The 13,786-nt window shown below is 35.5% G+C and overlaps 1 protein-coding gene across 5 annotated transcripts; it reads left to right on the forward strand.

Moving 5' to 3' along the window:
- Positions 1-1,417: 1,417 nt before the first annotated feature.
- On the forward strand, positions 1,418-12,762 carry LOC107859017 (lysine-specific demethylase JMJ18). 5 transcript variants are annotated; one of them, XM_016703870.2, is made up of 13 exons: positions 1,419-1,584; positions 2,257-2,335; positions 4,936-5,133; positions 6,829-6,900; positions 7,280-7,357; positions 7,442-7,921; positions 8,023-8,247; positions 8,578-8,739; positions 9,201-9,560; positions 10,237-10,942; positions 11,052-11,155; positions 11,584-11,784; positions 12,182-12,762. In XM_016703870.2, exons 3-13 carry the CDS (start codon positions 5,128-5,130, stop codon positions 12,512-12,514), a joined length of 2,727 nt encoding a protein of 908 aa, XP_016559356.2. In that variant the 5' UTR covers positions 1,419-1,584; positions 2,257-2,335; positions 4,936-5,127; the 3' UTR covers positions 12,515-12,762. The 5 variants fall into 5 exon arrangements, with proteins under 5 accessions (XP_016559354.2, XP_016559356.2, XP_016559353.2 ...); XM_047406639.1 differs by lacking the exon at positions 1,419-1,584 and adding an exon at positions 1,610-2,059; XM_047406640.1 differs by lacking the exon at positions 1,419-1,584 and adding an exon at positions 1,610-2,059 and having other exon boundaries at positions 4,936-5,052.
- Positions 12,763-13,786: the final 1,024 nt, after the last annotated feature.

The following is a 13,786-nucleotide window of genomic DNA, read 5'->3' on the forward strand; positions in this document are numbered from 1 at the left end:
TTCATAAAAATGACTTCATTCTAAACTTGAATTTTTAAAAGTTATTACTTAATATATACATTTTACAACAATTTAGAAGTAAATAAGTATTTTAGTTTTAACACTAATACAAACGTTGTTTAAAACTATACAAAATATTATACCTTCTCCGTCCAAAATTAAATACTAATACTATTTTAGTTTTCTTATGAAAAGAAACCATATGAGATTTGACTATCAAATTAATTCATAATATAATCATTTTGACAACTTTTCAAGCTTGACTCAAAAGTTAATGGAATCCATTCAAAGAAATTTGTCACGGTCAAATTCCGTTGAGTCTTTGTTGCAACAAAAAGATAGTTTATCCAAAAATATTTCTTTTCAGTTTTTGAAAAAAATAGGTTGGACTATTAATCAAAAACACTTATTTAAGAGTTAAGATTATTTAAAATAAAGTTATTATTAATTTTTTTTGGTAAATACAGTACTGTTTTTTCTATTGGTTGACATGTAGAGGTAAGTGCGCACATTTTATTCTCTCTAGATTTTATTTGTGAGATTATATTAAGCATGTTATTATTATTGTTGTTATAATTTTTATAAGGTTAATTTTATGGGGAAAAAAAATTAAAACCCCTTATATTTTCTTTAAAAAATTAGTTTTTTCTCGAAAGCTGAAAAACAACTTCTATTTTTATTTTAGAAAGTACTTATTTATTTTCAAATTTAATTTTTGTGCGTCGTTAGTGCACAAAATATTCTACACTATCATGTTACCCAATCTTTTTTTTTTTCAATTTTTATGTAAAAAATTAGATAAACTGCAATAGCAGGTTAAATTCATTTGATAATAAAAAGTATTTTGTACACTGACAGCAAAACTTAAACTCTTATAAATTTACTGATAGTAAGAATATTTTGAGCACTAACAATGCACAAAATTTAAACTCTTATTTTTAATGAAAGAACTCTTACTATTTTTCATGAAAGACTTAGTCCGAATATTTTTATTCTCCGAAAAGATATATACAGAGAGAGGGAGAGATAGATTTTCTTAAAACAATAAGCATTTATACCAAAAATAGAAAATTACTCTTGAAAATTAAATGAAAAAGAAATAGAAATAGAGGTTTTTTTTAGCAAAAATTAAGCCATTCACTTCTCAACGCACAATTTCACTGACAAACAGAAACACCTTTTCAATAGTCTCTTTCTCTCTCAAGATCCAACTTCCTCGTTTGTTTTTGTTTTTTTCTCATTCTAATTAAATAGTTTTTTTTTTTCAAATCCATTTTCTTCTTTATTTTTCTTTATTACATTACTTTATTTAACTACTAATACAAGAGAATAATTTCACGTACTTTCCTTGAACTGATAATATAGTTTATATACTATATTAATATTTTCATTTAAGTACCAATATAACGTCTTTTCCTAACAAAACAAAGAATATTTTTGTTTCTTATAATCCTTTCCTAATTGAATTAGGATATACATTATTAATTTAAGTGTATAACATTTGGTTTTATAATTAAAAATGAAAAGGGATCAATACTCAAATATTAACTCCATCAAAAAAATTAAGGAGCTGTTATTCTTTAGGTATTTTTAAAAAAAAAAAATTCTGTTATTCTTTTCTTCAGTGTTGAGCTTTCTTGTAATGTAATGTACATCACGTAGTATGGTTAGTGAAAAAACCTTGAAACCCATGAACATATAAAAATATTTATTTATATAAAAAAATAATGGTGAATTTTTGGTGTCTTTATTTTGGGATTTCTTGTTTTTATTCACATTTATGAAAAAGTATAAATCTTTTTTACTTTTTATGTAATTTGTAGGGTCTTTTTTTTATTCATATTCTTTTTTGGGTAATTTTGTAACTCTTCCTTATATTTACCAGTTTTCCAAGATTTGATTTTTACCCATTCATTGGAATCAAGTGAAAAAGATTGATCTTTTCTTATTCTTTTTATATCTTTTGGAATTTAATTTGGTGAAAGTTGAGGTGTGAATAGTTTGTTCTGATTCTGTCAGTACAAGAATTTGCTTACGTGAATCATTGATTACAGAAAAGGTTAAATTTGGCATACAATTGTGTATCTTTTTTTCTTTTTTTTGATTAAAAAAAGAATTTCTTTTGGGTTTTCTGTTAAATATTATATTATTTCTGTATAGTATTGAGTTTTTGCAGAGTGAATATTTCATGCATATATTCAAGAATTCTGTTATAATGGATTTTGACTGTAACCGTTAATTTGTCTATCTGTGCAGGGGTGGTAAGTTTAGGGTTGAATGGTATTAAGAGAGTGATTACAGTTTGTGTTAGCTGAATTTCTCCATGATCTTGGAGGTATAAAGCTTCAATCTTTTGTATTTGATCTCCCATTGTCTAATTGTCTCCATTTTGTTATTGCATTGTAATATTTGTGATTTAATAATGCTTTTTCCACAGACAAGTTTTTTTTTGGGGGGGGGTTTAGAACAGTGGTGAATCCAGAAATTGCGTCAAGGACATTCAAGATTTAATATAATTAGTATGAAAGTTATCTTTAACCTATATATACACTTCGTATAATTTTCTATATACATAGTCTAATTTTTCGACAAAGTATGTTCAACTAGTCACCCTTCATTACATGGGGTTAACCGGGGGCAGGAGAAGAGGCCCGGTGGTGGTGGCCGAGGTGGGGAGAACATTTATCCTTAGAATAACTCTGGATATCATGAGCATGGATCCATTTGTATAATATTTGCTTCTTTTGCAAAAAAGATTGTATTTTGATTAGTTTTGTGTCCTCTGAAGAATTTACTTGAGTTTATGAATTCTAGCGTCAATAGTCCTGATTAGGTGAACTTAGAATTAAAACGTTTTAATGCAACATTGACTCTCTAACCTTAGTCCCTAACCGAGGAACTCGAGGGCAGTGAGAGATCACGATTAGATAAGTCAGAATTAATTCATTAATCTTATTTGGCGAAGGAGCTGTAATAACTAATTAATGCAGCTAAACTGCAAAAAGATAGCGCTAAAGATTTGTATGGTTGATTTGGAGAATTCAGAATTCATTTATGAATGTATCCAGGACGTAGAAAAGGCTTAGAAATTCCATTTTATTAGTCCGTGTTTCCATTGGATCGCTGCACAGTAGAGCTCAAGAATTGCATTTATGTTGGATATAAACGTATTTGGTGAAAGTAGACTGTTTTTCTAGTGTTCCCATTTATATTCTCGGTTGAGGTACTCCCTCCGTTCACTTTTTCTTGTCCACTATACCAAAAATACATTCACTTTTACTCGTTACTTTTAGCATATCAAGAGAAAAACATATTCTTTATGTTTTACCCTTAACATTAAAAACTTATTCCCAAAATCATTTCCCTAGACCTAAGACTATACATCAATTTTAATTGGATATTGTGGTAAAATACTCATGTGAATGATGTTTCGAGTACAAAGTGGACAAGTAAAAGTTAACGGAGGGAGTATTTGATGAAAGTAGACTGCTTTTTTAGTGTATCAAAATTGTCTCCTCTTCTGAGATTAAATTAGGTTATAAACCTGCTTGGAATATATTCGGCAAATATGCTCATTCCTGCCAGCTTCTGGAACGAGGCGTGTGAAGCCAACTCTCTATCTCTATGAGGTAGCGGGAAGGTCTATATACACTCTACTCTCCTCAGACCTCACTTGTGGGATTACACCGGCTATGTTGTTATAAATTAGTGCAGAACTCTAACTTAATGGGGTGTTAGGTACATTGAAGAAGATCACCATTAAATCTTGAACATGCTTGGTCAACACATTGATATAAAGGGAATGCACAGGGCAGGCCCGCGTGGCGCACGGCTATGCTGCTCATACTCTTCAAAAATGTTGATGGGTGCATGTTGGATCCTCCAACGTTAGTTTATTCTTTAAGGGTCCAACACGGGTGCGTCAACACTTTTAAAGAGTCCAAGCAACTTAGGCGCACGGCCAATGCACCTACCCTGCACGACCATGCGTATTCTCGAGAAACCATATTGCATTTTGAGAAATTATCAAGATCTTGAATTACTAAGGAAATGTAAATAATGATTCATGCATTAAATAGAGTTGTTTTCTGTTTCACTACCAGTCTAATTAAGTCAGCGGTAATCTGACCTCATTCATCAAGTTATTGGAATGAGGTGTGTGAATCCAACCTCTCTGTCTCTACGAGGTAGCGGTAAGGTCTATATGCACTCTACCCTCCTCGGACCTCTCTCGTGGTATTACACTGGCTATGTTGTTGTTGTAAATTAGACGTTAGTGTAGAACTCTAAATTAATTAGGTGCTAGGTACATTGAAGAAGATCACCATTAAATTTTGAAAATGCTTGGTCAACACATTGATATAAAGGGAACGCACAGGACAGGCCCGCGTGGTGCATGGCTATGCTGCTCAGACTATTCAAAAATGTTGATGGGTGCGTGTTGGATCCTCCAACATTAGTGTATTCTTTAAGGATCCGACACGGGTTCGGCAACACTTTTAAAGAGTCTGAGCAACTTAGGCACAAGAGCAATACACCTACCCTGCACGGCCATGCGTATTCTCGAGAAACCATATTGCATTTTGAGAAATTATCAAGATCTTGAATTACTAAGGGAAATGTAATAATGATTCATGCATTGAATAAAGTTGTTTTTTGTTCCACCACCAGTCTAATTAAGTCTGCAGTAATCCTTGGAAGATTCTCGTCAAATGTCATTTATATCAATTTACCTTTCATTCTTTCTTAACTTGTAATCCTTGGAAGATTCTCGTCAAATGTCATTTATATCAATTTGCCTTTTATTCTTTCTTAACTTGTAATCCATGGAAGATTCTCGTCAAATGTCATTTATATCAATTTGCCTTTCATTCTTTCTTACCTTGTCGTTTTCCTCCATTAGCAGTTGAAAATTTATCTTTATCATCAATACAGATTTCTACAATCCAGAAACAGTGCGTTTGTCATCTTCACAGCGAGGCCTTTATAACCGAAGAGCCTACCACTGCACCAGTTCAATAAGCATTGATCAATTATAAAATATTTGACAAGGTGAAGGTTATATACTATCCTCCAGGCATAAAATTAGGGGTATTTGTGCTCAAGGGTGCATCTAAAAAAAGGAGCATGAAGGTTTGAAGCTTGGCTTTTGATTTAAAACTTGTTTTTGTATTTTTGATTGATTTTGAAGTGTTGATTTTTTTTCCTGTATCTATCTTGTTCTCGGATATGTTATGTGTCTTTTACCTTATATGTGTAGTTTAGATCTGTACTTCTATGATTGAGTGATTTATAAAGAAACATAAAAGGGAAAAAAAAGAATCGGATATGTCTAGGACTAATTAAACTGGGGATATAAGGTAAATAAACATTTTGGTATGCAAGATGGGTGTAAACGCTTCATCAGGATTACCTCTAAAACTAATGGGGGTGTGGAAGAGTCCCGTGCGGGTGGTGTGTGTGTGTGTGTTGAAGAGTCCCGTGCGGGTGGCGTGTGTGTTTGTTGAAGAGTCTCGTGCGGGTGGGGTGTGTGTGTGTTGAAGAGTCTCACATTGGATGAAAAAGGAATTGGATATGACGACTAATTAAACTGGGCATATAAGGTAAATAAACATTTTAGTATGCAAGATGGGTGTAAACGCTTCGTCAGGATTACCTCTAAAACTAATGGGGGTGTTGAAGAGTCCCGTGCAGGTGGTGTGTGTGTGTTGAAGAGTCCCGTGCAGGTGGGGTGTGTGTTTGTTGAAGAGTCTCACATTGGATGAAAAAGGGATGGGTGGTCCTTATATGGCTTAGGCAGTTCTCGCCTCTTGAGTTAGCTTTTGGGGTTGAGTTAAGCCCAAGATCTATGTTGTTAACAAAACTGTATTTCTCCTAAAACTTTTAAGTGCTTTGTCACATCTTCCAATTCTCAAATGCATAGCTGGTTCTCCTAGCTACTATATTTCATTAAGACTTTCAAGCAAGATTCAAATTTTGATTTTCATTACTCTGCTGAATTTTCTTTTAGTGAGAAGAGAGAAAAGTAACAATTTCCCATTATGCAAACTGCCCGTGGTTCATTTCAACAGATCTTTATATTTGAAAGAGCTAGATCAGTTGAGTACTTCTCATGATTTCTATGTTGCTTCTTGTCTGATTAAAAGATCGTTCTGAGTGAAGACAATGCTGATAAATAATCATATTTTCTTGTTCTTTTGATCCCTCAACTAGAGTGGAGCATATGATAAGGAAAAGAAGATGCATGAAACATAAACCATGTAATTAGTTCCTTCAGAAGATAGAGGGGGCCTTTTGTGGAACTAGATTTGACTTATGAACTGGTCCGTACTTAGTTTCTGGTGCATATCAGCAAGTAATCATGAAGTAGTAAATGTTACTGAGATGAAATTAGGGAAAATTCTTGAAAAGGGTTGTGTGATCCATGGATGGAGACCCAATTACCATTATCTTATGAATATTTTAGGGTGGGGGTCTGACTGATAAAATGTACACTGGTATATCCATTATTGTTCTTTTGCACTCGATTTCGGAAACAACCTCTCTATCTCCCTGAGGTAGTGGGAAGGTCTGTGTACACTTTACCCTCCCCAGACCTCACTTGTTGTTGTATTCTTTTGCACTAGTCCTGCACAGTTTTATGCTGTATTCCGTACTGGCAAGATATTACATGCTTCAAGGCATAGCTAAACAAACTTGAACAATTTATTTTTTAATGCTTTTTGACTAATAGAAAATTTCTTAAGTAGCACATTTGATTCTGAAGATCATTTCAAGACTGTATTCATTCATCTGATTCAAATTTAATTCTTTTGCCTTCTCTTGCAGGGACGTCCTCCTAGACAGGCTCCAAAAGGTGAAAATAACATTGATACTTCAGGAAGCCCTCGTAGTCGGAAGGTAAAAACGACATAGCTATAAGTTGGTGTTCATCATCCTGTAGCTTGCAGAAATATGATTAGTCATGTACTATGTCTAAAAATGTGCCCATTCTCCACATTTGATGTCGTAGGAAGCATATTCATGCATGTTTTTTCAATTCTTGGCATCTGGTCGATGTTGATAATCCACTTGGATAATTAAAAATCATTATCTTTTTAGTTTAATGTCTAACCTCTATTATATCAGACATGATCCCTTTGTTTTCTAGTGCATTTCCCCTCGGGACGGGGTGGGAGGTGCGGAAATTTTTCAATAATCTATTTCACCTTATCCTGGCACTCATATGATCTCTCTCTATCTCTCTTTACATAAGTAGTTCTTTCTTGTTCTGGAACAGGTATCAGCAAGATGGAGTCCTGGTGAAGCGTGTAGGCCCACATTACAGGAAGCTCCTGTGTACTATCCAAATGATAAGGTAATTGTCACATTCAAGATTTATTGTATCCCCTTTTGTGCTCTTAAAGCCATTGGTTAAGCTCATCCTGTGGTTAAATTATAGGAGTTCAAAGATCCACTTGGTTATATTGCAAGCATCCGCCACATCGCTCAACAGTATGGCATATGCAGGATTGTACCACCTGCATCCTGGAGTCCACTGTGTCCACTTAGAGAGAAGAGTGTGTGGGAACATGCTAAATTCTCGACTCGAATCCAGCAAGTTGATTTACTTCAGAATAGGGAGCCCATGAAAAGGAAAAAAACCAGGAAAAGGAAAAGGCGATCGCACTCAAAGATGGGATCAACAAGGAGACAACCCAGATCTCAAGATTCTGAATCAAATACTCATTCAGACAGCAGCGATGACAAGTTTGGGTTTCTGTCAGGGTCTGAATTCACATTTGAGGAATTTGAGGCATTTGCCAAAGAGTTTAAAGAGTTATATTTTGGGACTAATGATAATGAGGTTTGGAGACCCTCCATCGAAGAAATTGAAGGGGAGTATTGGCGCATCATTGAGAAGCCAACAGATGAAGTTGAGGTAAGGGAATCTAGTTTGATATTTACTTTGGCTTTTTAGATGTCTATTGCATGCTCACTAGTTGGATAAGACTGAATTTTTTGCCTTCGTCTGATGAATAGGTGTATTATGGAGCTGATCTTGAAACTGGGGTATTCGGCAGTGGATTCCCTCTAGAATCTTCATCTCCAAAAGCTAGTACTTCAGATCAGTATGCAACTTCTGGTTGGAACTTAAACAACTTACCGCGCCTACCATGTTCTGTGTTGTGCTTTGAGGAGTGCAATATCTCAGGAGTTCTGGTCCCATGGCTGTATATTGGAATGTGCTTGTCATCATTTTGTTGGGTATGTCATGAGAACTTTTTCATCTGAGCATTCTACTTAATCTTAATATATAGTTGAGCAACCGAATTCATCAAAGATGGCAAAGTGGGTACATTTATGAGTTCTTCCTTTGTTACATCTTATACATATAAACCTGAATTGTATTGATCTTTTTTCTCCAAGTATATACTGTTACTGACGGCAGTTCTTTGATGGATCTCGTGTCATAGGTCCATCTTTCTTTTTCCCCTTACTTCTCTTTCTTTTCTTTATTTCCCTCATAATTATTAGATCAAGTTATTTGCTTTATATTCGCTATATACTTATTTCCTTTTATCTGGTTTCTAAAAGCATGTTGAGGACCACCATCTTTATTCTCTGAATTATATGCATTGGGGTGAGCCGAAGATTTGGTATGGGGTTCCAGGAAGTCATGCTTCAGCCCTGGAGGACGCAATGAGAAAGCATTTGCCAGATTTGTTTGAGGAACAACCTGATTTGCTTCATGAACTGGTAAGTATACAAATTAAATCTTGATCAAGCACTAGTCGTCCTAATTGTATTTGAAAAATAAGCACATCAACATATAGCGTTCTATAGGTTCTAGTCTACTAAGTCAGGCAATGCTGAGCTGTGCAAGCCCTTTTTGTTCACCAACCTCATCTAGTTACGAGTTACTGTTTTTGACTTACAAGTTTCAATAAACTCCACCTAATTGCCGAGTCTGCTCATCAACTTACAGATGGGAATATTGTAACTGTATGTTTGGCTCGTCACATATGAAATATCCGACGTTCTATTTGACAATTTTTAACTGTAAATTATAACAATTGCCATCATGATTCTTCTTTCGTGTTAATTCAGCTTCCCTTCAGTACTCTAATCTATTTCCACTGCATGGGCACATTTCTTGATTGTTTGAGTGGTATAATTTGGGCTCATGCTCCTGTCAAACTCATTATTCTTTCTTTCAGGTGACTCAGTTATCTCCTTCAGTTTTGAAGTCAGAGGGTGTACCAGTGTACCGTGCCGTTCAGAACGCAGGGGAGTTTGTGCTCACATTCCCAAGAGCCTATCATTCTGGATTTAACTGTGGGTTCAACTGTGCAGAGGCTGTTAATCTAGGCCCTGTGGATTGGTTAGAGCATGGTCTAACTGCTGTAGAGCTCTACAGTAAGCAGTGTCGTAAAACTTCTCTCTCGCATGATAAGTTGCTTATAGGAGCAGCTAGTGAAGCTATCCAGGCGCTCTCAGCTGTTAAGAATCTCAACAAGACAGACTTGAGATGGAGAAGTTATTGTGGGAAGGATGGGATCCTAACCAAAGCTATTAAGGTAAATTTCTGAATGTGTATTTCAAAACATATGGTTGTCGATTTTAAGTCATCTGTCATTGTGGTTTGACCACATAGAATAAGTATCGTCGCACTTAAAGGATTGTTTCATTTATGTGTTACAAGGTTCTGCCCTGCTGGTGCAAGTATGTACGGCATAAACTCCCTTAGATGTACTTCCAGTTTTCATTTGAAATTTTCAGTTGCCCTCCGATCAAAAAAATAGATACTTCCCATTGTCAGGCACATGTGTACTTGTACTTGAGTTCTATATCAATATGAAATTTGATTAGCATAGAATCACCTCCTCTTTTATGACTTACCAACAGTAACTTAGGATAAGGAAAGAGAGGCAGGACAGAGTGGCACTGTTTTTCGTTTTTTTATTTTTTTTTACTTCTATCTCTTCAGTGAGATTTTTTTGATAATTGTGGACACATCCCTCCAAGTAACAACACATGTTAGGATATGACTAAGTACCTTCAACTTTAAGAGTGTCATTCTCTAGGAATAAGAACTGACCAGTCAACAAGGTGTCTGTTACATATTGCTTTCGTATCATAGAATTAAGTTCTTAAGGAAGTATGCAGATGCAATATTACAAAGATTCACATACTTAAAAGTGTAAAAGAAGCACGTCTTTTGTTAGTAATTGGTTTATCTTTTCCTACTTGCAGAGAAGAATCGAAATAGAGGAGGAAAGAATGGAGCAACTTGTACCTCCTGTACAACTGCAAAAGATGGATAAAGATTTTGCTTTGAAAGATGAGCAGGAATGCTTTTCCTGCTACTATGACTTGCACCTTTCTGCGGTTGTTTGCAAGTGTTCCCCGGAACAGTTTTCATGTCTTAAACATGCTAATAGCATGTGTTCCTGTGAACCAGAGGACAAAAGTATTCTTGTCCGATACGACAAGGATGAATTGAACACACTGGTGCAAGCATTGGAGGGGAGAATGGATGCTATTGAGCAATGGGCTTCCAAGAATTTAGCCTTCCGTTCTCTAAATAGGAAGCAGCCTAACTTGGTGAAGTTGGATTCAGAGAGGGATGAATTGGAAATAGACCCCTCGATGAAAAATGATGGCTTCTCAGGTTTGTTGAGAGAGCTAAACCATAATTCAAAGAAGCACTGCAGCTCATGCTCTGATGATGCAACCACCTCGTATTCTTCGAACCACGGTAGTGGCAAGAAGTTATTTGGTGTTGATCTTTCAGTGTGTTCTCCTGGTGTTCGACAAAATGGAATACTTGAGTCTGAAAAGGATTCGCTGAGCACCAAGACTTCTAAACAAAAGCTTTTGTATCATGTTGACCCTCTAAGTTTTGGGTCAATTGCCTCGGGAAAGCTTTGGTGCAATAAGCAGGCAATATTCCCCAAAGGTTTGTTGAATAAAACTTTCATACTAAGAAGAAGTTTGCATTTGATGTAACATTTTATTAAAATTTCGATGATCTCATTATATATTTCAACTTTGATTCTCTTTAACAGGATTTAGAAGCCGTGTTAAGTTCTTCAGTGTGTGCAATCCCGAGATAACTTGTAGCTATATATGTGAGATCCTGGATGGTGGACTCCTTGGACCTCTATTCAAGGTACGATGCTATTCATAAGTCTGCCCGATGAAATATACAAGTTAAGAAAAAATTGGATAATGAAGATCACTGTTATTTTATTCTATTAGCATAGTTGTACTTGGAAGGAATATGTGAGTTATTTCTCATTATTTTTGCATAGTGGTGTTTGGAAGGAAAATTTCTCTTTATTCCCTTTGTAGTGGAGGTACGTGTACTTTGTTCGTCTTAGCTAGAATCTAGCACTTGGCCTCCTAACTTAGCTTGCCAATATGGAATTTGATTGCAAGAAACAGAAATTTGAAGAAAGGCTGGTAGCACACTTCCGAGAGTTTTTGAGCATTCTATGTCTTTAATGCTTTAACACAGGAGTAAATAATGTCGTGACTTCTAGTTTCTGTCAGTTTGCTGGACGCTAACTATTGTCTACTTGGAGTTTCTGATTTCAGGTTAGCTTAGAAGACTGTCCAGATACGAATTTTGTGTGTTCATCAACGGAGAAATGCTGGGAATTGGTCTCACAGAGAGTATGCGAAGAACTAACAACGAAAATAAATCTAGGAAAGCAAGATCTGCCACCATTGCAACGTGACACAGAAGGCATCAATGGTCTTGGAATGTTTGGGTTACTCTCACCACAGATAGTTCAGGTATACCTACTTATGTCGCTATGTGCATGACTTTGCTCAATTTTTCAAGTTTGTGATTAACTGGATTTAGTTTGATCAACGAGTAATCTGACATGCGATTTTGGATTAGACAAATAAAGAATTTGCACGGTAGAAATGAACAGGATTAGCACAACATTTCCAACAAAACGGATCCCGCTAAAGGTCAAGAGACTTCTATCTTGTGATTGATCTTGTAATTGGTTTACTAGCGGAATCACCTTATTGTTATCCACTGTAGTTTTAGATTCTTTACGCACACTTCTTGTTTGAAACCTAGTCTAAAACGATGGTAACGTATATCCATTTGGACTTTTATCTTATAAAGTTGCTTCCAAGTGAATTATTCCTAACATTGTGCTAACTTTGGTGTATACAGACTATTGAAGCTCTTGATGTAAACCGCCAATGTCTGGAGTACTGGAACAAGAAGCAAAAACTAAAGGACAGGCGTGATGTCAAAGAGACTTCCGGTTCAGTGGAGTCTCTCGTGTCAAGACCTGCTACGGTGGAAAGAGGCCAGTGTTCGGGAATCAAGGTGGGCTATCGTTCATCTGACACTGAGTTACAGCTAATTCTTAGAAGGCTTCTAAGTAAAGCAGATGCGGAAGAGCTGAGGATACTGCACGAGATCTTGTGCAGTGGATCGACAAGCCCGGAGTGGCAAACAGCATTTGCAACATTGACTCAAGAGATCCAGAGGAAAGTGTAAATTTTAGGATCTCTCATTCTTTTGTCTAAGTAGGGTGCTTAATTCTTTTGAATATTAGCATAAGGAGGGCAGGGAATTTAATGTTAGTTGCAACTTGCTCATGTTATACAAGCTTTTTGCTTTTGAATAGGCCAGCAAACAACTGCAGTTTGCTTTTCTTTTATACAAGTAGAAAAAAAAAAGTAAGTTTACTGTTAGAAATGTCTCATTTTCTTTTCCTATTATAGGTTTGTTCTAAAAAGGTCCAATGTTGGTACTCCCGATGTCATGCTCCGATCATATCATTCTCTTTCCCGTACACGTAGTTATTGTTTTTGGTTTGAAGAAAGACGAAAATATCCAATACATAAATATTGGAGTGGTACTTCACTAGGAAAATGATGTTTTGAGGGCTTGGACACTTGGTTGGAAAAAGATAAATAGTACGTCATATCAAGAAGTTTTTTTGGTATATGTTTTTCTTTCATTATATCCAAATTTACGTCACGAGTCAACATATACTTTGCACAAACTAGTGCGTATAAAAGACGAAGATTTTTAATGTGGGTGATACTTTGCTTCAGTTGGAAGTGAGGATGTATCTTATTTTCGTTGTCACATTGTTTTAGGTGTTATCTTTTCCAAAAGTCTAATATTTTTATTTGAGATCTATACCTAACTAAAAAAATATAGAAAACTTGTCGAATTGCTATTGTTTTTTTGTTACTATTATTTAATATATGGATCTAAAATGACATTAAATAGTGATATGATCGGGATCCATGTAGCTAACTAAACTGGCTTGAAAATTAGGATTGAGGCTTTATAAAATGTTTTTAGTTACAAGTTAGTATTAAACTCCAACAAACGGTCAACCACACAAGAAGCATAAGTATAAGTTTCATAATCAAAAATTTCAATATTTGTATTTTGAAAAAATTGATTATATTGTCAAATTCGGGTTTGGAGTATCTATATAGTAGTTTCGGTCCCAATGTTCGGAGATGTTTGAATATAACTTTTACGCGCACTAAATTCTTGCTTTCCCCTGAGCTAAAGATTATCATAAATGATGATCCTGTTAACTAATTTCATCCAAGAAATAACTATTAGATCTTTCTTTTTTTTTTGTTTTTCATTCGGTGTTCGATACCCGCATTGGAGCCCCGACTAATCCGGATTGCGCATTGCAAGCCCATTAAGGTGGCAGCACTCCCAACAGAATTTTCTCCATACCCAAGGTCGAACCCTCGACCTCTGGTTAAGGGTGGAGCAGTCCACTGCACCACAACC

This window comes from Capsicum annuum, chromosome 2 (assembly GCF_002878395.1).
Source record: "Capsicum annuum cultivar UCD-10X-F1 chromosome 2, UCD10Xv1.1, whole genome shotgun sequence".
Classification (NCBI taxonomy): Eukaryota; Viridiplantae; Streptophyta; class Magnoliopsida; order Solanales; family Solanaceae; genus Capsicum; species Capsicum annuum.